This window comes from Coturnix japonica, chromosome 23, assembly GCF_054131305.1.
Source record: "Coturnix japonica strain WE chromosome 23, WE-NBRP24, whole genome shotgun sequence".
NCBI lineage: Eukaryota > Metazoa > Chordata > Aves > Galliformes > Phasianidae > Coturnix > Coturnix japonica.
In genome coordinates this window covers 10,124,943-10,150,773 of record NC_140685.1, presented here as the reverse complement: position 1 = coordinate 10,150,773, position 25,831 = coordinate 10,124,943, and the positions used below count along the sequence as shown (strand labels likewise).

Here is a 25,831-nt window from a genome sequence, read left to right as displayed (position 1 = left end):
AGATCCAGGACAAACTTTGAATGGTAAAACTTTAATTCAAAAAAGAAGGAGGGGGAGAAGGAAAAAGAGCAAAACACGCCACACCATTTTTTCATCTGCTTTCCCAGTAAGTTAATTTTGCAGCCAATCAAAGAATCAATCTCTGCTTCTAGGGACAAAGCCAGGTGAAATCAGGGAAGACACTGAATCGTCTGGACCACAGAGAAATTCAGCTGATGTTGCCTGTGGAGATGTGGTAGATCCAAAGGTCAGTATGATTCCTGTGAAGAGCGTGGTAACGGGCTGCATCACTCTCTGTATGTGACTTTATCAGTGACATATGCAGAGTTGGAAGCACTGTAGAGTTTGAAACGTTCTTCAGTCTGTTCTTACTGTTGCTGGTTCCCTTTCGCACGTGATATTTAGTAACACCATCAGATGTGTTTCTTTCCACACCAGCTGTTTACTCAATAGTGGTACAGAGCTTTTTAGTGTTACTCTGGCTTTTGCATAATGCCGTGATTAAAGCTAGAGACAGAAGGTACAGCTACAGTCCCAGGGGCATTTCTGTGTACTGACAACTGGAAATTCTTTTTGTAATTACCAACTTTCATAGATTCAACGCTGTTAAAACCTGGTGCTATTGTGGAACCTTGGCTGCTACTAGAGGACTTGCTGTATCTTTGTGTCAAGTTGTGTTCTGCACAGAGTGATTATGAAGAGAATGCTCAGCTGTTCACGTAATGAAGGAAATTTTAGCGTTGTCAGAATTACATTTTGAACTGTAAGTTACAATGTGTTCTTCTCTTTTCTAGGGAGGAGATGGCGGTGGTGAAACATTCGGTGAGTTACTCCATCAGGCTTGTAGTAAAAACATTTTCCACTTTTCTCACTTAAAATAGAAGATGGGAGAAAAAAAATCTCTCTCGAGAGGAGCTTGTTTTGTCTCTTGTTCCTGTCAGATCAGTAAAATGACCAAACTGCTTCAGCAGAAATTGCTGGTGCTGATATGGGTTGTAATAGCAGGATGCCCCATTAGTCATCGGGTTAAAAATGAGAACGGTCCTGTTCATTTGTTTTGCCAGCAGCAGCAACTGGAATCAAGATCTAAACATGTGAAGGCAAGGTGGACTTACGTGATTGATAGGCTATACTATATTATAGTAGCTTATAATTAAATACTGTAGTTAACTTCAGAGGTTTCAGGTTCAGCTTTTACCTCTGTCCTATTGTCTTCTCACACAGCAAACACTCAATTCACAGAAATAATCAAGAACTGTTGTAGCATCTGAAAGCATCTGCATTAACTAGATTTTCAGTTCCTCTTGCTTTTTAAATGTTGATTTTTTATTTTTTTTTTTTTTTGTAAGGAAGTGAGTAATGACAATGCAGATTTAGTGTAAACCGAGGCACTTCACCTAGCAGCGTGTGTGTTTACCGTAAGGGCTTCCTGTGTGTCTTTGAGGCTGAAAATCGCTTCTTAGTGAGATTTACCTTGAGAATAGCTGACTTCCTGATGTGTGGAATGTGACTGTTTACCGAGTAATTCCAAGTGTTACTTCTAACACCTCAGAGCTGTGGGAGATATCTTTAATCTCTGTATCACAAACAGACTTCTGCTGGGAGGGTGAGAGGTTTTCCAGAGTGCCTGTTAACACCTCTGAGTGTCGTAATTCCGGCCAAAATAAAAGATGTTTCCTCTTTCAGTTTTGGAAATGATTTTCTGTATGTAACTGGTTATAAAATGATAAGGTAGGTGTCAAGAAGGATGTGTACTTCCTGTTGGCCATGTCTGTTTAGAGGAAGAGAACTTGTACCTTTTGCAGAAATGTTTTTGCTTCTTGTTTGAAATCTGTAGTTCCTTTTGTACAAAAAAAGGTTCCAGTAGTTTGCAGTGTACTTGATGGCAAACTGACTCAGATTGCTGGGACTAACTAAAGAGAATCAGCACGTAATTGATGGTCACAAGTGACTGTCATTACCTGATGGTGAAGTCTGGTGTTCAGTAGAAAGATTATCATCCTGAGTACCTCACAGTGCTCCAGTCTGCTTGAAGCACAGACTCCTGTGAGCAAAGCACTGTGTGAATGGTGGCCATGGCCGCAGTTGTTCTCAGCTTGCTGAGTAAGCAGGCAGCAGAGTGTGTGAGCTGCACAGGCTCAAAGCTTAAAGCTTTGTATTAACTGTTCTGTGTGTGTGTGCCTGTGGGTTAGTGAAGGCAGCAGAGAATCTCAGGTTGCGTGAAGACTGGAGTTAGCTGCCGGGCTTCTTTGAGATTATTACAAGCATGGATATTCAGATGGTCACAAGTGGGTTTTCAGTGTTTCTGATAAAATCTTGCATCAAAAGTTTTTTAAAAAGCAGTGTTAAGTTGCCACAGCGTTGGTGAAAAGCATCTCTGGTGGATGAGAAGCTAAATAAAAAAAGCAGGAGGCAAAAGGTAGGATTCATAATTGCTGTTCAGGTTGAAAGATGGGCAGTGGTGCTGGGATTAGTTTTATTGGGTGCCTTCATCCATGACCTGGAAGAAGCAAAGAACAGTGGAGTCTTCACTTGCTGGTGATGGCTGAATTTTGTCAAGTAGTCAGATGTGCTGATGGTGAGAAAATGTCACTGTGTCACTGTGTTTGGGCCTTTGGCTCATAACTAATTCTGTTACTCTGTAAAAATGTGAGATGCTGATGATCTCACTGTCCTCATTAACTGTCAGTGAAGTAGATATATAAATTATTTGTCAGAGTATCTAAAGTGCTTCCTGTGAATAATCCCTTCTGTGTCCTGTCTTCCCTTGTGGTGGTTGTGGAATTATTTAAAATAGATGAAACTGGCACGTGCTTTCCAGGCAATGTAAATCTGAGCCCACCCATGCATGGATTTGCATTCCCTGGTCTGTTCTGCATGAAGCCTCAGAAGTGTCAGATATTCTCCCCTCTAACAAATTGGAAACATAGTGTGAGCTCCTCCTCAGAAGCACTGATGCTTCTGTGACTCCATTCCCAGCACTTGCTCAGATCTGAGTTAGGATTATTGGATTATTAGGGTGGTCGCACACCAGGTACAAGACTTGATTGTAGCTGCTTGTCGGTTAAAAAATAAATAGAACAGAATTGCTGGGATCCCCCAATAGCAGCCTGCAGAATGCGGCTCTCAAGTGCCTAAGACTCAGCTGAAGGCACTGGAGTTCTGAAAAGCAGAATTTCAGGCGGCTGGAAGCCTGTCCTGCCAACAGGTGACGGCAGCTCCGTGTGTGTGGCTGTAAGCCGGGATGAACTCACAGGAGCTGCCTGAGCCAGAGAGACCCTCTGCCTTTCGTCATCCACATCAAACACCTTAAAAAAGCTTTTTTTCTTCTAGAAAACACTGTTGCTGATGTAGAGGCTGCCCCAGGTCAGAATGAAGAGAAATCCCTGCCTGCTGCACCTGTTCCCAGCCCAGTAGCACCAGCACCTGCACCATCCAGGAGAAATCCACCCGGTGGCAAGTCCAGCCTAGTCCTTGGTTAAACCTTTCCTTTCCTTTCCTGACTGTTTTGAACTTGTGTCTGTTTCTTGCCCTTCTCCCCCCCCATGCTCGTGAGCCTGACTGTACATCTCGAATTTCTTTCAATTAAAAAGAAGCACTTTATGTACTCCATCTTTTTTTTTTTTTTTTTTTTTTCCCTGTCTTTTGAGATCAAGGTTTTTTCCCACTTTTGTCCTGTGTTTTTCCCCTAGATCTGCTGGAAGTTACATGAGTGTTTTCTAGTGATAGACTTGAGGGAAAGCTTTATGAAGTATAGTAATGTAATTGAAAGGAGAGTAGATTGGTCCTAAGTGTGCTTAGAGGGTTTCTGTCCTGAGGTTTGTAGAACCCCTTCGCTGTACGAGGGTCGAGAGACGTGGTTAAAGAGGCCAGCAAACGATCAGCAAGAGCCATCCCTTCTTCCACATGTGAACTGTGGGGATCCAAAGGAACTCCTTGTCTGTGTGGGGTGAATGCCTTGAGCCCTGCTGTGCCATTTGAAGTGGTTAGTGTACACCATGCTGCCTTTACAATACATTGATACTGGACCATTTTAAGCAGGGTATGTGCCAAATAGTGGCTGATGAGCAGCGTCACCTGGCCTGAGGCTGGGAGGGCATTGACTGGGCTTTGTTCGGTGAAGGTGGAGTGGATCGTAGAAATAAAGAACAAATTCCGGGGCGGTTTTTTCTTTTTTTTAGAACTGATTCAATGCTGTGCATGATCATGCTGGTGCTTGACCATGGGGTGAAAGCCTCATCCTTTAAAGTGTGTGTTGTAATTTCACGAAGCTGGACTGTTGCTTACAGTAAATAATATAGACATTTTGAAGCAATGTTTCCTGCGTGGTTTTTATTTGTGGGTCTGGTTCTGCACTGCTCTCAGTTGTGCTGCACTAATGGAGCGGGGCTGGGATGGAGCGGAACAGAAGCGTGAGTGCAGCTGATGGGGCACCACCACGTGCTGCCTCCGTGTGAAGTGTCCAACATCTGCTTTATGAAAGAAGCGAGCAGCGGAGCAGGTTACAGCTCCTAAACACTGAGTGCAGTTGGAGCGCGCCGAGCCGTCCGATGAAGGTTCCCGCAGCGCACAGCGGAGCCGCCTGGCCCCGCACTAAGGCCGGGCCGGCAGTTCCACCCGCTTGTGGCCGGAGGTTCCGCTCGGGGCCGTGGTGCCGCCAGGGGCCGCTCGGCTTCATGCAGGGGTTGCGGGGTTCACCTCACGGTGCCTCATCCTGGTGCGGCCGGAGCCGCAGTGATGTTATGAAGAATAACTATAAAAGACAAACAGCAGGGTGTGGTGTAAGCTCACTATGGCGTGTTTTGAGCTGAGTGGAGGGGGAGAAAGCAGAACTCTGGAACTCGCAGCCTTTCAGAAGCACCGTGGTAAAGGGCCACCCCGTTCTATGCCTTTGGGCAGTTTGCCGCCCTGGCTCCGGGTTACCTTTTGCACGATTGGCTGATCATAAAAGGAGAGCAAAGTGGCTCCAACTCCCAGCCCACGTGCATTAGTGGGAGCAGCAGAGGCTGCGCTGCAAGAGCTGTACAGGAACATTTACGAGCTTACACAGAACTGTTTACACAACAGCTCCGTTAATGTTTTATTAAGAAAAGGCTTTTCTTGTGAACCTGAATGCCATAAACCCTTTTCCTACCTGCACCTTTCTCACCAGTGGTAATGAGAGAAATACAGCTTTCTGCTTCCTGACCTATGGGATAGCTATCACCTGTTCTAGGGCAGGATGATAAGACAGTATGTATAGTACCAAAGGTATGTAATAGGATTGCAAATTACCAGGGCAGGGAAACGCATTTCTTCTGCAGGAGGGATGAAGTTTGGGTCATTTCAAAGTCATCTGAGTTGACACTGGAAAGCTGTGGCAAAATCAGCCAGGAACTGGAAGTGATACAAGCTGAACAATAACCCGAGCAGAGAAAGTAACTGCTATAAGGGTTATACCTGTAAGCTGGTTCAGAGCTGCACAGCAGCCATCACCTTTTTTATTTAAAATATTTGCTTCCATTTTCAGCCACGTTCTTGGCCTGTTACAGTGCTGTATGGTCCTTTTCAATACTAACTAAAATCCAATGCTAGTCTGATTTCCTGCTTTACTGTTCTCATCACACTCTTGACCTACTCAGCATTAGGTGCAGACCTGAGCAAACAGGGGGTGCTCCTCGCAGCAGCTCCAAGCTGCTCTGACAGCTTCAATCCTTCGGGAGAGGAATCCCCACCGCTGTGTGTTTGCTCAGGTTCCTGGCCTCTTCCACCTGCAGGGGCGTGCAATAATCCTCCAGGAAGATCGTGGCCAGGTTGCTCAGCCTTCTGCTGGCCGACAGGGAGAAGCGAAGCATGCATTCCACCACCGGGAGAGCTGTGGTCTGCTGGCACGACTGCGGCGTTGTCAGATACATCAGGGCTGTGACTGCTGACATGACTGTCTCTTCGTTGGAGCTGGAGAGGCAGTTTATTATGGGCTCTACCCCATTGGCCTCCAGGATATAGTCTTTGTTAGTTTTATCCAAGCACAGGTTGCAAAGACCACCTGAAATAGCGAAAAAAGCATCTGACACATGCAAGACAGATTCTTTCTGCAGCCTCATCCGGACACACTCCACGCTCTGAAGGGCACCTCATCTGGGAACGAATGGCAGTAGCCGGAGCACGTTCCGTCTGTTGGTACCAGCAGTTGGGCCCTGACCTGTGCGGTGCCGGCACTGAGTTGTCTGCAGACGGACACTCCATCTTTACTACTTTTCTTAAGGCAACATGCACAGACAGTTTCCCTGAGTGGTAAGGGGGAAATCAGTCTTCAAGGTACCAGGAATTAAATGATGGGTTTTTAATTGCCCTACGTAGCCTTTTATTTTCTCCTGTCCAGCTCAGTGCAGTGATGGCATTTATGGCGCCGTGTGGCTGCAGCGTTTATTTTCATTTTCCCCGGTTTGTTACCTGTGTTTTAGAGAAACAGGGAAAGCATCGGGGCGCACCCAGCGCTGTGCTCACCCATAGCGAATTCCACCAGGGTCTCGTCGTCCTCCGTCAGCATGTCGAGGAACAGGTCCAGCACCTGGAGCTGCCGCAGATACTCGTAGTTCTTGGGGTCGTAGGCGAAGTTGGCCAGGTTGGCCAGCACCTGCCGCCTGGCCTCTGCCGGGGAAGCAACGCGTCAAACGGGGCAAGGGGGGCTGTGGTAGATGGAGATTTCGCTTTTGTACGCGGGGTTACCTGGGCTGTCTGTCACCTGGAACTCCGTGACGAGGGCCTGCAGGTACTCCAACCTGCCCAGCTCCATCCCGAGCTGAGAACCAGAACCAGCCGATCAGCTGGACCGCGCCGCCGGCACGGGGCACAACTGGGCGCTCCGGACACCGGCGGCCGCCATCTTGTGGGCGTTACTCCCCGGCCGCCATGTTGTGGGCGGTGCGGCTGCTGGCTGCGCTCCGCGTGCGGGGCGGGCTGTGGGCAGCTCATGTGCGTCAATAAGTGAAGGCACATCTCACTGCTACACTCTGTATCTGGCAAACACGTGTTTTTATCGTTTCCCCCCTTTGTTCTGCACAGTTCTTCACCTTTCCCTGCCACCTGGTTGCTTGCCCCCCAGGCTTCAGAATTTACACCCCCGCGTGTGCTTCTCGTGCCTGTAACTGTGTTAGTGCACTTGAAGCGACATCTGTCATTACTAATATGGACCAGAGCGGGGCTGGTGTGAGAAGGGCAGAGAAGAGAAAGCAAACAAGGAGAAGCAAACCGACAGAAGTGTTTGAGGACAGTGGGACTGAGCAATAAGGGGAGGAGCGCGTTGTATTGGAGGAGGAAAATGCAGCGCTGAGTTCCCAGGTACCGTGTGTGTGTGTGGGCAGTCAGTAGGACTTTGCAAGCACAAAACCAATGGGAACTTTGTCCCCTGCAGTGATTTCACTGCGAGCAGCGTTTAGGAACAGCCCGTGCTGGTCAGGTGGTGCATCCCTGAGAGCTGCACCCTGCGGGTCACACTGCAGCGCTGCTGCTCACCTCACTGCGAGCTGCGTGCTCTGCTGCTTATAGATTCTGTCTTGTTTTGAGTCTAATCCAGGCTGGTTAACGGATGTGAGGAACATTGTGCATTTAATTTGAGCTGTCCCATAGAGTTTGGTAACATTCCCAGGTCTGTGGTCTGCAGAGATGTTCTGTAAGGGCTGCAGGCTGTGCTCGTGCTGCTTACATGACTGTGAGTGCATCTGATCATCACCGTGTGCTGCAATGCTGCAGGAAGTTTTCCTGGTCCTACACAACCATCTCTTGGCAGCAGCCCCCTGGCTCAGGCTGTTTGTTGGGGTGATGTGGGCCATATTTTTTCCATGTTGCACAGGCTGCCTGAGCATAGCTGTGGTATTAACAGCCTTAGGGGTAGTCTAATGACAGTGGTGCCCATTGATATCTCAACAGAGTTAGAATTTGGTCAATTTCAGGTTCTGGTGGGTGTGTTTCTTTTCTTGCAGTTACTGACTGGGTCTGCAAATTTTGCCAAACTCTTCATTTGAGTGATTTTGCAGTTCTGAGGTGTTTTAGAGTACATAAGTTTGCCGTGACCTTTTGGGTTTGTTTGTTGTTTGTTTTGTTTTTAATTAAAGTTTTCCAAGATTTACCCTGGCAGACTATCTGAGTCTTATAAGGTTCACAGTTTTGCAATATTTCAAATGAACTTCCTGGTGAATGTTTCATAGCAGTAGGAAAAGGTGCTTGTTGCAAAATATGTTTAGCTCGCAAAGTTAACGATACATTTAATGACAGAGGGAGCAGGAAAGAGTGTGAGGGGACTGGGTGAGGGTTATTTGTCTCCTGACATTTCCTGTTGCTCTGCTGGCTGTCAGAGGTTTGTAACCTGGCTGCAGCATTAGTGTTTGTCAGTCATTAAGTCCGGGGTTATTCCACTGTCTGTAGATGTTAAAACAGGTGGTAATTAAGCTGTGCTTGCCCTACGTATTGGGACAACTATAAACTGGTGGCAAGAATTTTTATTGTTTTATTTTTCTTCTGGGCGTCAAGATTCTTTAAGACTGAGTATTAATGTACTGAGGGGCAATGTTTGTTACCCGCTGCATGCTCAGTGTGCCCAATGTCTTCAGTTACACGTTACTGAGCTCCTGCCCAAGGCAGCTGGGAGTTCAGGCTGGAAGGAGAGGTAGGAGGGGAGGGAGCTGGTTTTCTCTGTTATGGCAGGTCAGTCTCATTATTTACCTGTGGAAACACAGCTTAAAGTGTTATCTGTTTTCCATCTGAGGCTTGTTTCTGACCTGAAGATTCTAAAGGTATGTGTAAATAACCAGGGGAGATAACTGTTTTCAGGCAGCTTAAGTTCTGTAAGGCTGCGAGGAAGTTCTTAGTAAACAAGATGAAAAAAAGTGAGAAGGATGGATTTGTTTGATGTTTGTCTTCCCAGAGACCTCTCAGCCTCTGTGTAAGACTCCAATGGCCCTCGCACTGAGTCTGGGAGTATCAAAGATCAGCTCCATAAAGCACTCTCATAACTCCCCATCCTAAGTTATCGTGCACTGCTGTGTACAGCTGGGAAATAATTAAGAGTGAACAGAATTTCAGATTTAAGAATTACAGAAAGGAGAAGTGTCAGTCTGTTCAGCTGATTAGCTGTTCTGTTTGTAATGACTAGAACAGGCTTGAGACTTGATCCAAGGATGAAGCCCCCTCTTTTCCCTGGAAGAATGGCAGTAGCCTCAGTAAGCTGAGGGGCCACCAGTCCCTGTTTAGTTTGTAGTTATGGGACATAACTGCATTTCCAAAAGTAGTAAACCTGGGACTAGAGAATAGATTTGTATCTCTCTCACTAGTAATCTTTTTGAAGTAGATGCTTATCAGGAATTGCACACTGGTTCAGTAATTGCAAAACACTACTGATGGAGATACCTCTGAGTTGTGGGAGCAGGAACTCTTCTGAAGGGCTGATACAAGTGTAACTCATAGGAGCATGTTGGGAAAAGCCTCTTATAGCCTAAAGTCTGCATGGATGTGAGAGTTAACACCAACTTTTCCTACTGTATTTTTCCCCCCAGATTTCTTTTTAATATATAGGTGTTATGTATGCTTGAGTGAAATCATCAGTAATGAAAGTGCTGGTGTGAGTCTGAGACTAAAGCATTCATTTCCACAAGGGGGAACTCCAGTGGTTCTGAATTTGGCTCTGTGTGTGGATGTTTACCTTCATTCTGTGTTGCTCCCCTGTGTTGTTTTGCAATTCCTCCCCCCCCTCCCCCCCCCCCCAATAAATAAACAAACAAATAAATAATTGGTTCCAGTTAATGCTGGAAAGAGATGTATTTGTAGAAGCCATTATTCTCTTTTTATGATACATGGGAAGCACTTGAGACACTACTGATTATACAAAGCAGACAGTGTATGGTTTCAGTCCTTTTGTTGCTCTGGCATGGAACTATTGAAGCTTTGAATAACTCATATATCGCTTGTAGAAAAAAGTATTTGGTCTTTGCAGAGTCCTGCCTGAGCTGTGTGACTCACTTGGCAGCCTCCGCACTGTGTTTAGAGATGTGGGAAATAACAACACGCTTCCAGTCCAAAGTGTTTGCCTTATTCCCCCTTCCTCAACGTGGGAGACTACCAGGAAAGTTCATGTAAGTCTGCACCAAAACTACGTGTTCAGAGTAGGCAAGTAATAATTATGCAAGACCTACCGTTGTGCATAGCCATCAGTAATTATTTACCAGTGCTAATGAGAGGAATGTGTATATGAAATTCCAGTGACTTCAGAAAGGCACCACCTTAAATCAGTTGAATCGACATTACTTTTATTTCTCAGAGCTGGTTGCCATGGCTGTTGTCCCATGGCCTGCTTTAGGAAAATACAGTCTGTCCTTCAGCTGGCACCATGTGTTGGGCTCAGCCTGCGGTCCACACTGCTCACATGGAGTCTGACACAGCCCCACCGAGTGGATGTGCAGGGAGGCAGGTGATGGCTGTGGGATGCAGACCCTTGTTTTCTCATCTGTCATCAGGCTGGGTCTCGTGTGGCTCTGTGCAAACACATCATTGTTAATTATTCTCATATGCTTGTGATGTGCATAACTGCTAGAGTGGGTTGACTTTCAGACTGTGATTCCTTTGGTGTTTCATTGTATATGGTGGACTTGTCTGGAGGTACTTTTGAGGTGTCTTTCAATTTGTTTTTCTTTTCCAGAGCACAGAAGCTGAGCACCATGAATAGTGCAGCTGATATCAGGAAGAAACTCGAGGTGTAGAAGACATAGCGGAAATCACTGGTTATATCCACCAGGAGACCTGAAATGGAAACCACAGCTTAAAGACAGGAAGTGTGGTAAAGACACATATCATATAAAGGTCATATAAATGACATTTATAGAAATGATAAATCTAACCAATTCGGGAAGATGCCCCATAGAAAAGATAAGCATTCATAAATGAGTTAAGATCTGTTCTCCAGATTCTAAAGCTTGTTTGTAGTCATTTATCAGGCGGTGTTTCTGTTTCTGTGAGAAGTATTTTCTGATACACAGAGAAATCAGGAAAGGAAGGAAATTGTAACTTTTTCCCCATGTACTGATTGATCGTTTACTTACCAGAGGACCTCTGTGTCACTGCTACTTTCTGGGTTTGGGAATGAATGACCTTAGTACAACCCAGGTCAGAAAACAGAGCAAATAAATAAGGAAGTCTTTCCAAGACTGACATGTTTGAATCTGGAAACTTGTAATAGTGTGAGAAAATTTCGCAGCACACTGGGCATTGCAACTAACTTTGAGTGCCTCAATGCACAACATTTAGAAGAATATGTCAAGTGAGTATTTTAACCCTAACACTAGAGATAGAAGGGCAAAAGGCATTCAGGCAAAATATATGATGTCTCCTCAACAGGTTGCTTATTTATATATGGATAAGTCTTCAACATATTTTTGATCTTCAACAAGAAATTGAGCTTATCTTGCTGTACCAAGATCCTAAAGGTCCCTTCCAACCCAAGCCTCTAACAGGTTGCTCACAGCCCCATCCAGCCTGGCCTTGAGTGCTTCCAGGGAGGTACTTCTTGGACAAGTCATTCAGTGGTTTTTGGAGTGAACTGTGAAATCTGTGAGTAATTCATTACATTTGAGGCCATAACTAGTTTCCTTTCTTGCCTTCAGACAAAAATGAATACACTCCAGAACCAGGAATAACAAAGTGTGGAAGGGGCTTTTACTATAAAGTTGCTTCAATTATGTAGAGCTGGTAATACTTCTGACCACAGTACATGTATGGATGTTTGCAGTTTCTTGAGACTTCATAGATAAATCAGTGCATACTGGGAAAGCAGTGAGAGTTCTATGACAGCATGATCCTACTACTGTAATTCCTGTCTGTATTCTGCCACTCAAAGGGAAAGGAGTTCTCACTGCTGTCATGCCTATGGAAGCTGCCTGCCAAATGTGCAACATTTTCACCATCTACAGTTGCTTCAGAGGCACTTGGGCAGCTACAGAAATTATCCTTGTTCAGCTGTGAGAAGGACATTCCTTTCTGACTCTCCCTTTTATATTGCTCCCTCTGTGTAACTCAGCTGCCTGTGTGGACTTGGAAACTCATTCATTCCTCTTCAGTATGCTCCCGAACACTTGTCATCAGTGTCTAAAAGCCTTGTTTTTCTCCAATTTGCTTTAATAGCTTTTCTCACCTGTCAAAGGGGGTCCAATGAGGAGTGTGATACTCTCCAGGATGGTGAAGAGCCCTAGAGCACTTGAAAACCTGTCCATCTCCACCACATCCATCAGCACCTGGAATGTGAGGGCCCCAATGCCACTCATGGCTATACTGAGGATGACGCAGTAGAAGATGAGCATGCTGAATTCGGCTGAGATAATGCAAATGAAGTTGCTCAGCCCATAGAGGAGCACAGCCAGGCTGTACAGGTAGATGCGTCTCCCTGTGAAGACTGATTGTCCTGAGAGCAGCCCTGTCAGAGGACGTATGAAGATGTTGATGAATCCAATAATGGAGATGAGGAGGGCTGCCCTGCGTTCCTCCACTCCGTTCTGGATAGCATAAGGTACAAGGTAGACATGGGGTAACACAAACCCCATCATCATCCATGTCACTCCAACTGTGTAAATCTGGTACCCTTTGTTTTGACAGAAGATATCAAAAGCCAGGTACTTCTGCAGTGCCTGGAAGCACGCTATCTTCCTGGTTTGTTCCTGGAGCTTTAGCTGGGGAGATGTTCCACTGGACAGCTGAGCCTCTTCCGCTCCACTCCCTGGCTCCTCTCCTGGGCTGGGAAACTGCAATAGTGATCCCATTGCAAACTCCACTGGTCTCATAACAGCACCACAAACACAACAGTTCAACAGTATTCCTCCAAAGATAAGAAAAGTATTTCTCCAGCCCATCTCATCCAGCAGGTACTGAGAAAGAAGCGGCCACAATGTCAAACCAATAGAGACACCAGTGGATGCCATGGCATTGGCCAGAGTTCGCCACCGCACAAAGTAGTAGCCCAGTGCAGTCACTCCTGCCTGGAAGCTGAAGCATGACCCCAGACCTAAAGATAAGAATGAAAGAGAAAACAACAGTACGTGATGTCTCTGCAGTGTCTTACAAGGTGAAAAGAGCCCCAAACCCTAATGTTCCCACAGGTGACTACATCCCAGCCCCCAGAGATTAATGATCAGTAATCCCAAATGAAGGGCAAATGAGGATGTTATCCCAACACTGCACTGCAAGATGGAAGAACAATTCCCTGTTCAAAGGCAAAAGGCTGTGAAGCTCCTTTGCTCTCCCCTCAGAGACCTGTAGCCTTTTCCAGGGAAAAGCACTTTGATATGAGCTGACTGGGTGAGGTGTGTGTTAAATGGGTGTGAAAGGCAAACCTACCCAGCATGCAGTTTCTGCTGAGCTGTGGGATTCTGATTTATTCTGTTTTACAGCTAAGTGAAAAATGTGAGTGCTTAGACCGGACTTTTACCACTTCCCAGAGCAGCAGCTGGATTTTGCTGCTGTTCCTTGTACTTACCAGTGATGAAGCCAGCTGTTAGGTAAAGCTGGCTGAGGGACTTGCAGAAGGAGCTGGACACCATGCCCACACTGCTGAGTAGGCCTCCAACCATGACAGCAAACCTGCAGCCAAAGCGCTTCACGAGGATGCTGCACAGAGGCCCTGGGAGCAGTCAGAAAAGTAAAATAAGAAGGAGGTTGTTAGGGAAGAAAGGATTGTTTTGTGGGTGCTGGAATGCTGCAGTTATCAAACATTTTAGGCTGGAGAGCCTGCAGATTGTCCCAGCAGTGAAATTTAAGGATGGAACCAGAAGTAGAGAATGCATTCCCTGATCCTCCAAAGAGCTTGGTCAGCTTGTTGGCTAATGGGAGTGCACCCATGATCTGCTTGGGTTTTGGACATTAAATAGGATTCCTAAGCTTCCCTGTGATTCATAGTAGGTAAAAGTTTTGGAAGTGTGATTCTGTTCTCATGTTGTATCGGTTCTACAAATAATTTTTGGCAATTTTGGTGAGTTCTATGAGAGTGGGGTAAATAACAAGGTTCCTAATGTCATGGACTTTGGGAGAGGGTAAGGATAGTTGTGACCTGCAGGCTGCCAATGGGAAGCATTTCTCTCTGCATGTTCTGGTAGAGGAGGCGTTGATGGCAGCTTCACTTTGTGTTCCTGCCAGGATCTGCACTGTTTTCCAGGCTTTATTACTAATGTTTTTTCCTCCTCTTAACACTTAAAATTATGTAGGCAAATTCAAAAAGGCTGCAAGCTCCAGAATTAGGAATCAGTCAGTGTGGGGTAAATAACTTGTGGCATATTTGTGACCTAAAGCAGGACTTGGTTTGAAATGAAATCCGCATAATCAAGCGAGCAGTTGAATGTTATTAGCATTAGGACTGTGTGTATTTTGATCTGCTTGGGAGATTTTCACCTTGGACTTCGACTGGCCTTTGAAAAAGTATTCATCAGGCTGTGATACAGCCAGTGACTGTGTTATTTCCCAACAAAACTGCTGCATTTGTACTAGTGTGACTCTGGAGAGTTGTATTTGCAATGCCCTTACAAATTCTGTTGGTGAATGTGATCACCATGAGGCTGCTCTTTTCTTGTGCAATTAATCCCTTTTGGATCTATATTGGCTGTCTTTATATTAACTTTCACTGCGGTCCCAGCCTCCCACAAAACAATTACTTAATTATTGAAGATAGAATTGATATTTCCTTACAGATGCTGCCAGACTTGTCTTTCCTCGGCATGTTGGGACTGAGCTGCTTTTCAGACCATTCCCAGAGCCATTGGTTCCCATTCTTTTCCTTCCCACTAACGGCACCCAGACCAAGGTCGTGCCCAGCAGCTTCCCAAGTCAAACAGCCACAGCACCGCTCTGTTTCTGTTGAACTTAGTGCCGATTCCTTCTGCAGCTGCTTCACCCGAGGTCTTTCCTTCTGTGCCTTGCAACTCTGGGCCCAGCTGCTTCTGCTAAGGTGCAAACTCTCTTTCCCCCATGTCCAGTTATCAGCCAAGTACTGCACAGTGATATCGAACCTGCTGCAGCCATCACATCAGTACGACTCAGGGCTCTGCTTTTTGTTTTTCCCCATACTGCTGTGTCACCTGTCAGCAGTATTGGAAAAGGGCAACTGTGAACCAGGGGAGCAGCTCAGTGGGAGTCATTCTGTGCTTTGCTAACTGGAGTCCACATGGACTGTGCCACTGCCCAAGGAGCTGCTCTCAGCCCTGAACCTCAGATGGTGGCCTGGGGGAGCAGAGCAGGTACGTGGAATGGAATGGAAGAAAGTATCCCAGATCCAGTGGTGGCTGCCAGCTTATTTAACCATAACTGTAAAAAATAGTTAAGTTCTCATTGTCCTGGAGAAGCTGGGCTGAGAAAGAGATCCACCTTCCTCGTTTTGGTTATCTCTTAGAGTGGTGGATGAGAAGTTGGTATATGCGGACACTTGGTGCTGGGCTCTGTGAGCATGCAAGTAGCTTTGAGCAACCTGCACCGACCTCCCTGTCCCTTCCTCCCCAGGGAAATGCTGGGTACCCTCCTAAGGCCCCATGTCCATGCTGGAGCCACAGGAGGCAGCAGAGGGCATCCCTATGGCCTCTACTTACCGCCTGCGTGCAGCACAGCAACCATGATGGAGGGGAACCACGACGTCTCGCTGTTGGTGGCCTGGAACTCATGCTGGAGGTCAGTGAAGAAGACTCCAATGCAGGAGGGGAAGCCCAGCGTCAGCCCCTGCAGCACCACTGCGGCCACCAGGACCATCCATGCCCATCCCTGGTCCTGGACTTTGGCAGCTCCCCGCGCTGCTGCTCCTCCTTGGGCCATGGCTTCTTTCTGCTCGCCGGCAGCCTGCTGGGGAAGGGAGTGCAGCTACCATTCAGCCCTCAGCACAGGGAACGGACCTACGGAGACAAGGGCTGTGGGTATTCCCTGGGCTCAGAGGCACCAGCGTGTCCCAAGCCCTTGGCAGTGCATACTCTGGACTTCTTGCTCTGCATTTCTTCTAGGGCCTCCCTTCCTTCTCTCTGCAGGATCCTGGCAGATTGCTCGAGAAATGACTGCCTTCCCCTTTTATATTGCACAAGACAGTGAGCGCAGCCAGGTACAGAATGGGACCACACCTCCCTTGAGGTATGAACTGGCCTTACCCAGTTCCGCCCTTATTTTCCCTTTCACCTGCTTTCATCATACAGAGTCCCCTTGCTGGCAATTGCTAAGGTCACCAAGTCCTCACACAGAGGAGTGAGCAAAAAACCCTGCAAATGCCAAGAAAAATAGAAACATATAAAGCTCGCATGTGGCAGCATACAGTCATACTGCACATATGGTTCAAATCACTAGTGTTGAAAAAACATTTTAGAAGTCACTGATTAATTAGGATCCAGTGATCTAAGATGTGCTTTTGCTTTATCTCTTTAGGTCTGGAGCTGCTTCTGAGAGATCCCAGGTTTGCTTCCTGTGAGATCAGCAGTGTGACACAACGAGCATTTCACACGCATAAAGGCACAAAACAAATCTTTGGCAGCTGGACAAGCTCAAGAAAAGCACCCATAAGGTTTGCACCACACAGTATTTATTTAGCACTCGACTAACGTCCTTCCCCTACAACAATAGCTACAGCTGAGTGTTGTGTGCAGCTTTAAAAATGAATAATAACTCATTCCTGCTCATTATTTCAAGCTCGCCATGGCAACATGCTCAGAATCAGTTCCATACCTGGGGCTGGACCAGGCCTGGCGATGCGAGGGGCAGAAGCGCAGCGCGGGCGGCTCATCGTGGTGTGCTGGGTGCTGCTGCTCCGGCACTGCCCAGCAGCTCTGATGGAGTCTTTTGCAACGTTAAGCTCAGCATCATTCTGTAAACAGGGCTGCTGTGCCGGCTGGCTCGCAGCCAGGGAAAAAAAGGGCTGCAAGCAGAGGGGGCCTGTGGGAAGGGGCTCTCACATGCAAATCATGGTGGTGGTGCTCAGCACACTTTAATCCTTTGTCCACTTTAGCTGGGTGCAGATAATGCAACTAATTCAAGTGCTTGTGTCTCTGGTGTGAATGTGCTGGATGACGGCCTAAAACCTCTCCCCGGCAACAGCAAACCCCCCAAAAAAAGGCAGAAGCACAGCTCCTCTCTGTTCCCAGCTGCCCTGCCCAATGTCTGAGCGTGTCCAGCAGATTTTCTTCCTTCTCCTTGGAAGAGCTTTACATTCCTGCAGATGATGATGGTATCTATACATCAGCCTCAGTGAGAGCTGGCAGCTGGTGGGCTACCTTGTGAGGAAAGCAGCCCAGTTCTTATCCAAAACTGCTCATCGGGTCACAGCAATGGGAGGAGAAACCAGGAGTGTGGATGGGGCAGCTCTGAGCTGGTAGGATACCTATGGCTGGGAGCAGGGAGGGCAGCAGGGGGAAAGGCTCTCTAGTTCACAGTACATTCACTCTGCATCCTGCTGCATGGTTGCAGCATCCTCTTGCTGCCCTGCCTCAGCCCAGTGTGAGCTGGGCAAGTGTTTATGAATGTAAAATAGGTTGTGTGCACAGAGGTCAGGTGTTTACTGTAAACGGAGCTGGGTAGTAAAGTTCTGGGGGGTCACTCCGTGTCTGTTGGGGGTAGGAAAGCCAAGCACTTCTCTTGGTAAACATCTCTATGAGTGACTTTTTAAGTTCCTTTTCATCCTGTGTTTTATGCCAGGTGACTTTCTCAACATCACAGCATTGCTCCCACCTTCTCCCCTGCAAAGGGTGAGTCCTGCTGGCACTGATAGGTCCTAATTAGGCTGAGCAGCTTCATCTGACTCGACTCCCCTCCCCCACATTCTCCCCACCTATTTTGATTCCCAAGTTGCATTTAAGCCTGGCTCCTTGCCCAGCGCAGCCTTTGGGCAGATATCCCAGTACTGTTCTTCTCTTGGCTTGGTCTCAGCTCTGCCTGACTGCCCTGAGCTCATCGGTTACCAAGAACACAGGTGGAATACCAGGTGGGATGTCTGTTTTGGAGGTTCAAAAATGACTCTCTCCCAGTACTGAAGACGTTGGCTTGGAGGTAGGAAATGAGAGCTGAAGTGACTGATGTAGTGGTGCAAGTGCTGACAGCTTCCATTGGCTTGGAGGAATCTGTCAAGATAGAGCTTGCCCTGGTGGGTGACTGCATGTGGTTCTCCTGCGTGCTGGTCCTTGCCCTCCTGATGCTGTGTTCCTCCCCATGTTGTCCTGTGTGTGCTGATGTCTGGTGTCCAGAAGCTTCAGAGCTCGATCTGAGAAAGATGCGCTTGGGCATCTTCATGCTGGAGTTGGCTCTCATTAATGGGGAGTTAATGAGTGGCTGTTTGGAGGAGGTGTAAACAACACTGCTGTTAGCTGTGTTGTAGGTGCAGACAGAGAAACAGCCCTGCTCTAAGATGATGATAAAAAGGTGTTGCTCTCTTTTTGGGATGTCTCCTTGCCCTCCTTGAGTGATCAGGTATTTCAGGGGTTATTTGCTGGGATAGAAGTTGGGTTAAATCTTCAGTGACCATTTCAAAACCAGATCTAGGTGGAAGGATGTGACTACGGTCCTTATTTCCCAAACAAGTCAGTAAGCTGGGTTACAAATATTTATGAGCTTTCAACCTGCAAACAGATGTGACTTTGCCCAGGGTGCAGGAGAGCGTGGGCAGAGGGTGAGCCACAGTGTTATGTGAAAACCAAGACAGCATATGGGCACTGAGATGCACTCATGGCCGCGGGCAGAGCTCTGTCATCTCCTAGACTTGCAGAGAGAAAAAATGCAGCTGTGGTTTCCACTCCCCTTTGTTGGAGCCTTAGGCCATGAGTTTGGATGCTGACAGATGCCTCAACTAAGCTGCAGCCCTGTCTGGCATGCAGATATGGGGTGGGTCGACAAGGCTTGAAGGTGTTGTCCTGAACCTACTGGAGTGGTTCAGCTGTGGTTGGTTCAGCTGTGGTTTCTGCTGCCGTGCCTGCATGCACCCCTTGCATGACACCGTGTGGTGAGTGTCTCATCTTGCACAACTTCAGTGCCAAGCTCTGCTGTGGGCATGTGTTTAGCCCTCCCTGCTCAGCTGCTTTACAGCAGCCTCAGGGCAGCTGCAGTGGGCAGCAGCAAATTCTGGTTCAGAGTAAGATTAAGTTCATCCAAGTTTCCCCACTGTTTACTCATCTACCCTCCTCCCCCTCCTCCTTTCCCCTCCCTGTGTCAGGCCTGAATCACGACTGTTACTTAAATTCTGGCATCGCCAAATCTTGACACGTTGTCTCTTTTTTCTCTTTTATGTATGAGAAAATCAGAGAAATGCTTCAGTTTGCCTTTGTTCTCTGAAAGTAACCAAGAAGGACTCCACAATCTAACAGGACTTTTCCTCTTGGCAAGTCATCGCAAATGAATGAGAACCACATGCAGGTACTTAATTTATATCCTTCTTCCCCTAAAACGTATTATTTGTGTTGGAAAGGCTGTGAATGGGTGCACAGAAAGCACAGGCTGCAGACATTCTTCATATGCTTCAAACCCATTTCAGAACCTTTATTGGAAAAACAAATTAATTGCAGCATCTCAACTGTAATTCAAACACATTAAATAAACAAAGAGAAACAGTAGCAATGGGCACCGACAGTGATAAACTGTACAAAACCTCGGGGTTTGCAGCCCAGCTGCAGGGCTGGGAGCCGCTCCTTCGATGCTGCCTCATCAGTCACCCCTGAGAAAATCTGTTTAAAAATGTACAGAATCAAAGACGCCATTAGAGGTTTTCTCCAGTCTTGCCATAATGGAACAACTTTGGCCAGTTTAAAAACCAAACCCTGAAGAGTCTCACTTCCCATTCCCAGGATTAATGTTTTGAAGTGAACTTTCCCAGGAGGTACAAACACTTCTGGATATCCAGTACCTCTCCCCCCATGTGCAGTGTGCTGCCTTTGAGTGAACGGGCCAAATCTCATCTTCATTGTTGGTTTTGACATATTGTGACTGAGTGAAAGGTGACAAGGAAAAGCCCTGTGCTGAGCAAGAGAGATGCAGCTGGTGTATCTGCTGAGCGGCCCTTGGCCTGGGGGTACAGGTCATTAACACTATCAGGGAAGGAGAAATCCTCCACTGGGATTGTACCTTCATGGTCTTTGTGCTTGGTCCCAAGTATCATCCAACAATGAGGGCTATTCAGGAACAGACTGTTTTTCTATGACAGCCCTAATGAACTCAGTGTCTGTGCAACTGAAGCCAAGAAGACTCAAATGCACTGACAAGCCCTCGCTGCAGAGAGCAGCGTGAAGGGAGATCCAAGGTGCAGCTTTGGTAAGTCTTTCACATGTATGAGTTAAACATGAGTTAAACAGCTGCTCTGCTCAGCTGGGAATTGTTGGTTTTTTTGTCTCTCTGTGGCTCAGGAGGGAGTGCGATGTGTGATGTGTGATGCTATCACTATCACTTTTGCATGAGGCAATCTCCCGTGGGCTTTACTATGCCTGGCATTTTGGAACAAGGTATCGCTTTTACCTGCCTGACCTGTACTGAACAGAATGTCTCCCTTCCTGTGAGTTCATTAGTGTTGCTGTGAATGTGAGGTGTTCAGCTGGCACTGATGTGACAGATGCAGCTCACCCAGCCCCAGTCACCTTCAGTCTGATATTTGCTAACAGTTCCCAGAAACTCCCTCCTCCAAGGAAGGGAGAGAACACGAATGAATGAGAATTAGAGTGCTTTCCAGGCTGTTAACTTATATACGTGTACTTTTTGATTTCTCAGCTGAGAGCACAATGACTGAGACTACAAGATACTGGCAGAGGAGAGATATCTATAAGATCACAGTGTTGTTTAGGCCCAGCCAAGGTGTATGCCCTAATCACAGCAATACCATCTCACTACATTATAAATGGGGCAGATGGAGGGAAGGAGAGATGGGTTCTTCAGCACAATGGCAAGTGTTTCAATAGGCTATAACTGACAGGATATGAATTCAAAGACATTTGGCATGGTCTGTTGTTACCAGGACTAAGCTAGAACAGATAACTGACCGGTCATTCTTGTGGACGAGGCAAAGCCTCCAGTGGAGGTGTGGTATATTGGCAAAAGATGGAAAAGGACAGGCATGAGTGTGTACCAAAAGAGGCCAAGGGCAGCTGCGTTGCGCCGCACCTTTGCTGCATGCCTTGTTTGCTGGACTGGTTGTCAGACCTTTGGTAAGCTTTGCTACTCTCAGGCCCTGCCAGCAATAAGTGATGAGACAGGAGAGCTGCCTATTTCCATCTCAGCACTGTAAGGAGACCACAGGTAGCTGAGTTTGTCCATGAAAGAACCGGACTCTTCAAACCAGGTGAGGAATTTTCTGATACCTTATAGAGAATCATCTGCTCTGAGCTTGTCCATGTCTGTGAATTCCAACATCTCTGAAGCTTTGCATGAAGCAACAGTTTGGGCTTCAAAGAACAAAGCTGGGATGAAAGAAAAACGCACAGCAGCAAATTCCTAACAAATTTCATTTACCAGACTAGGAGGGACATGCCCTTGGTTAGGGATGGCACAGCTTAACAGAGAGGAAACAGTGACTGCGATTTGGCTAAGATCAGAGTTCAAGAGAGGCACAAACGAACATTTTGCACATCCATCCAAGGCATTAAAAAAAAGTCACAGAAGTTGACACATTGGACAAAATATATTACAACAGTTTGGCAACTTTTCACACACCCCCCTCCCACCCCCAACTCTGTGATGCCCCTGTGTAATTTGAGGTGATCTTTAAAGGTTGGGGACATGAGGGAGGATGCAGTTAAATCACTGCATGTAAATAGTGGATCTCCTCTGCAGAGTCCTGTGGGTAAAATCAAACCTACCTGCTTGCTACAGTACAAAAGAAATTCTGCCCGCAGTCCTCCCTTGGTGAAAAGGCAGCTGACAGAGCCCATGCTGCTGCAGACAAGGCAAAGCTGAACTTGGCAGGAATGAGTCCCTAACCTTGTGATTTTGCACCATGTAGATATATGGTCATGGCAAGGTACTGAAGGGGAAGATGTCACCACCCTTCTTCAATAGAGAAGTGTACAGGACAGAACCATTACTCTGTCACTGCTCTGGGTGAACACAGGTCTATTTTTATGCATGAGAATCAATGGGCTTTGGAAATCTCCAGGAGCCCGTATGTAATAGTGTTAACAGCAAAACCCATGTTAGATGTCCACGTAACTCTGTTCCCCTTAGTATCTAAGCTCAGCTCTTAGGAACTGTATAAGGAACAGATATAAAGCAAGAATGAAAAAGTTTGTTTTTTACAAGTAGTTTCTTTGTCCCTCCTTTTAAAGCCCTGTTCTGATCTGTGGGGGACCGGCTGATCAGGAGGGAGCACTGCAAGGTCTCTGCGCTATTCTGGTGCTTGTAGACATAGGTGCAAGAAGTGGCACGGGTCACACACATCTTCCCACCCATGGCAGCCTGCATTAGGTAGGACTGACCACAAGGCTGAGTGGACCTGAGCAACCTCTGCAAATAATCCAACTGGGAACCCAGTGCAGCTGTTGTAGGAAAAATTCAGTACAGTACTGGCCAAAAAATAAATACTTGTGGAATGGACTATCCACCTGGAAGAGTTTTCTCCTTTCTTGTTCTCCAAAACAGGAGGAAAGCCTTTGGTTAGGACTAGAATTACTCATAATTGGCAGGACAGGCTTGGCTTTGCATTAGCTTGGTTACTGTACAGGGGCAAGTTTGCACTGTGGAGAGATGCTCTGCCCTGCTAGATTGCCCTTTTGACATCTGGAGTTCTAGAGGAGTGGACGCTCAAATTACATCCGAGATCCTCGTTCTTGAAGAATCTGAAAAAGAAGAGAGCCTCTATAAATAACTCAGGCAAGTTTAGAAGTGAAAGTTCACGATTCTTTGGTTTTTGTAGAGGAAGGAAAGGTAGTCTAACAAGAGAAGAAATGAGAGAGTAGCCTGCTGGCTTTTATGCTACTGTACTGAATGACAGGCTGGTTAAAACAGAGTCTCTTCTCTAGAAATGCTGTAGCTGCCTGCCAGGAGTTAAAAATGTCATCTTTTGTTGCTAACCTGAGGAAAATGCGTGGACTGAAGAAGAAAAAACAATGTCAATCTTTTCCTTACAGTATCCATCAGTCACAAAATCCTCTCTTTTTCAAGTCTTTCCTCTTTTTTCCCCCCCTTAATTTGAATATACGGTAATCCAGGAAATCTTTTAAGAAGGGAAGGTCATGCAGACAGGAGGAAATATGAAAGCTGGTATATGGAACTGCTGCTGCAAATTATGGATCTCCTAGTGTAAGATGTGGTTTTTTTTTTCATAGGGGAATTCAAGACAATACGTGTGAGGAGATGCCTCACCTTTGCCTTCTCGCTGGGCTCTTTGACGATGCCATTGGTAGAATTGTTGAGTTCCCTAGACACAACACAGAGGAATTCTGCCTGGTCTTCATTTCCATAGTTATATGAAGATCCAATGCTGATCAGCTGTGTGACAGAAGACAACCAAGGTAAGGATGATTCTATTAGTAAATCTTGACTTCTACTTTATTCCTGCAGTCATTCTAGGAGTGTTCAGGGAGACCTGTTCTGACTTGAAGTGCCAATAGGCCAAATCCTTTCTCATATCCCCATGTCACAGGCTTTCCCAAAGTGTGTTTGTAAGGCTGTTACCCGGACAAGCACCAGACACACTTAGACACCTTACTGGTACCTGTTCAAACTTCCACCCATCAGACATGGTGGAAACCATCTGTGTCAGCTCCTCCTCTTGACACTGCAGGACTCTGTAAACATGCTTCACAGGTCCCTAAAGAATGAAAAATAAAAACAAGCAGGAGTTTAGCAATTGTTCTACTGGTATCGAGCTAGGAAACTAATTAGCCTTTTATGGGGCCTCCTGCTCTGTCTGCTTGCTATTTGAGGAAGTTTGAGCCACACAGGCATCCTGAGGTCTCATTCTTGTGATCATCCAGTTGATTATAAAACTGCTACGTGGAGTCAGAATGCTTTTTAAAAGCCTTCCAGGTGCCCATGTGCCACTGAAAGCAGCACTCCGTGGTCTTCCTAAGACATTTACTGTTTTTAAAATAATGTTTCTGTCCTGAAATTGAATGTACTGGGATGTAGATATCAGTTCAGCCACAGCAACTGACATAGAGGGCAGAATGTGGTTCAGGGAAAGAAGAGCCGAACTATTCCTTACCTCCCAGAGCAGACTGTTTTGTTTCCCTATCTTTGTTCATAGCACTTTTAACTGTCCATTGTCTTTCCCTACAGTATTAACAAGATGACTTGGTAGCCTGTACTTGTGAAACCATAATGGACATATTTCCTAGTTATGCCTTAGCTTTAACTAAAAGCACTGATAGTCACTGTCAAAAACTGTTAAAAACAAACACTGTTAAAAACTTCTACTGGAAGCACCTACAGCCACATCCTCCTACTGTGCTACAGACAATGACTGACTTCAGTATGCAAATATTCATGTGCATTACTTGAGAGGTTCTGTTCTCATTATCCCGTATCCGCTCCTTCACCAGCCGCACAAGCGACGCAATGTTGTAAAACTCCGCTTCTTCAAGTACCCCTAAGGAAGGAATCAAAAGCAGAGATAAACTGTTACTTTATAAAGAGCAGAACAAACACAACGCAGCTACAGGAGTGCGATTCCTGCTACTGACTCCAAACCTTTCCCACATGTAAGAAAATCCCTGGATGATTAAGGGACTGCACCACTGACCTCGTGCTCCCAGGCTGAAAGAAAACGAGCTGCTGTCCCGCTTTGTAGTTAACATTTAAGAGGGATTATTCCTTTTTCTCTGGGATTATAAGAAACCCTGTGGTACAATCTCTAATATCATACACTCAGGGGAAGGTCACCAAAGCTCCTTGCTTGTTCAGAACTGCTGTCTGTTCATGGAGAAGAGATGCTGTTCTAAAAGTGCTATAAATCACTGCGTGCAGATCTTCTTCCTTTGTATGTTTCTCTTACCTTCTTCTGCGAGCTCCTTGTTTATTATAAGCTTCCCATGTCGGAGGTAGTTCAGTATTGGACCAAAATACGTAGGGTCTCTATCGATGAGATACGCTCCTGTCTCATCCTGTTGGGTGTGCACAGAAATGAAGCAGAGTTAAGTGGTGCCGGGGAGACACATTTCATTTTCAAATGACACACTGAGCAGCTTTTCCTGTGGGAATCTGGGCTGTCTGAGAAATGCAGCTGTGGCTCCAGGCTTCAGCCGGGATTGTTTTCTGTGTCTGACCCGGCTGGAGATGCCGGGTGTTGTGCTCAGAGCGATGACGGCCCGGCTCATCCCAAACGTCATCCCCCATCTTTGCTGAGACCGGTGACCGGTACCGTGTCACAGCCCGGATCGAGCTCCCAATGGAACGGACACAAACATCGCACAGACACTGTACGAACCCCGCGGTACCGGTAACCGCGAGCGGCGGTTCGTGGCGTTCCTCACCTTGTCGGAGCTGAGCTCGGGCCCGTCCTGGCAGCAGAGGCGGCACAGGAAGGACTTGGGCTCCCGGCACAGCGTCTGCCGGGTGCTCACGAAGTACGTGCCGCCCACGTTCAGACGGACCCACTTGGACGCGGCGGCGGGACCCGCACCCGGCGCGGAACCGGAGAAACCCGGAGCGGCAGAACGTGGGCTGGGCGGACCGGGACCGGGCACCGCCCCGGGACCTGGGCTGGGCGTGCGGCCCCGCGGCAACTCCGCCGCTGCCAGCTCCGCCATGGCGGCACTCGGCGGCACTCGGCTGTACTCACACAGCGGCACTCACACACACACACTCACTCACTCACTCAGCGCCCCCCGCCGCCATCCCGCCCCGCCGCCGCTTCCGGCGCAACTACTTCCGGGTTAGGAGCGGCATCACGCGT

The 25,831-nt window shown here is 47.0% G+C and overlaps 4 protein-coding genes and 2 long non-coding RNA genes across 13 annotated transcripts in view; 3 read left to right on the top strand and 3 right to left on the bottom strand.

Annotated features, from left to right (window-relative positions):
- Positions 1 to 4,315, top strand: part of JPT1 (Jupiter microtubule associated homolog 1) — a 7,312-nt gene extending 2,997 nt beyond the window's left edge. For 2 of the 3 annotated variants that reach the window (XM_015880258.3, XM_085523237.1), the window contains exons 3-5: positions 153 to 247; positions 795 to 822; positions 3,334 to 4,315. In XM_015880258.3, the coding sequence (XP_015735744.1) occupies positions 153 to 247; positions 795 to 822; positions 3,334 to 3,482 (272 nt within the window). In that variant the 3' untranslated portion in view covers positions 3,483 to 4,315. Of the gene's footprint in view, positions 1 to 152; positions 248 to 794; positions 3,196 to 3,256 lie in introns of all 3 variants that reach the window. The other variant, XR_014936900.1, reaches the window with a different exon arrangement.
- On the bottom strand, positions 4,305 to 6,902 carry ARMC7 (armadillo repeat containing 7). 2 transcript variants are annotated; one of them, XR_004309234.2, is made up of 4 exons: positions 6,709 to 6,902; positions 6,487 to 6,630; positions 5,636 to 6,025; positions 4,305 to 4,753 (listed from the first exon to the last, which is right to left on the bottom strand). XR_004309234.2 is itself a non-coding variant. In XM_015880256.3 (3 exons), exons 1-3 carry the CDS (start codon positions 6,773 to 6,775, stop codon positions 5,688 to 5,690), a joined length of 549 nt encoding a protein of 182 aa, XP_015735742.1. In that variant the 5' UTR covers positions 6,776 to 6,902; the 3' UTR covers positions 5,434 to 5,687. The 2 variants fall into 2 exon arrangements, 1 of the variants encoding a protein (XP_015735742.1); XM_015880256.3 differs by lacking the exon at positions 4,305 to 4,753 and having other exon boundaries at positions 5,434 to 6,025.
- On the top strand, positions 6,878 to 10,804 carry LOC107322335 (uncharacterized). Its single transcript, XR_014936915.1, has 3 exons — positions 6,878 to 7,320; positions 9,968 to 10,106; positions 10,670 to 10,804. It is a non-coding gene; the product is annotated as an uncharacterized LOC107322335 (long non-coding RNA).
- Positions 9,761 to 16,068, bottom strand: SLC16A5 (solute carrier family 16 member 5). Its single transcript, XM_085523220.1, has 5 exons — positions 15,960 to 16,068; positions 15,588 to 15,834; positions 13,493 to 13,636; positions 12,158 to 13,021; positions 9,761 to 10,770 (listed from the first exon to the last, which is right to left on the bottom strand). Exons 1-5 carry the CDS (start codon positions 15,978 to 15,980, stop codon positions 10,535 to 10,537), a joined length of 1,512 nt encoding a protein of 503 aa, XP_085379346.1. The 5' UTR covers positions 15,981 to 16,068; the 3' UTR covers positions 9,761 to 10,534.
- LOC146757349 (uncharacterized) lies at positions 15,763 to 24,909 on the top strand. 5 transcript variants are annotated; one of them, XR_014936910.1, is made up of 8 exons: positions 15,763 to 15,901; positions 16,014 to 16,113; positions 16,402 to 16,537; positions 17,896 to 18,015; positions 19,252 to 19,371; positions 20,156 to 20,262; positions 23,262 to 23,447; positions 24,217 to 24,909. It is a non-coding gene; the product is annotated as an uncharacterized LOC146757349 (long non-coding RNA). The 5 variants fall into 5 exon arrangements; XR_014936914.1 differs by lacking the exons at positions 15,763 to 15,901; positions 16,014 to 16,113; positions 16,402 to 16,537; positions 17,896 to 18,015 and adding an exon at positions 18,826 to 18,961 and having other exon boundaries at positions 19,260 to 19,371; positions 24,480 to 24,909; XR_014936913.1 differs by lacking the exons at positions 15,763 to 15,901; positions 16,014 to 16,113; positions 16,402 to 16,537; positions 17,896 to 18,015 and adding an exon at positions 18,844 to 18,961 and having other exon boundaries at positions 24,480 to 24,909.
- Positions 21,430 to 25,798, bottom strand: KCTD2 (potassium channel tetramerization domain containing 2). The gene is made up of 6 exons (XM_015880253.3): positions 25,410 to 25,798; positions 24,932 to 25,040; positions 24,435 to 24,526; positions 23,651 to 23,746; positions 23,299 to 23,424; positions 21,430 to 22,772 (listed from the first exon to the last, which is right to left on the bottom strand). Exons 1-6 carry the CDS (start codon positions 25,683 to 25,685, stop codon positions 22,743 to 22,745), a joined length of 729 nt encoding a protein of 242 aa, XP_015735739.2. The 5' UTR covers positions 25,686 to 25,798; the 3' UTR covers positions 21,430 to 22,742.
- Positions 25,799 to 25,831: the final 33 nt, after the last annotated feature.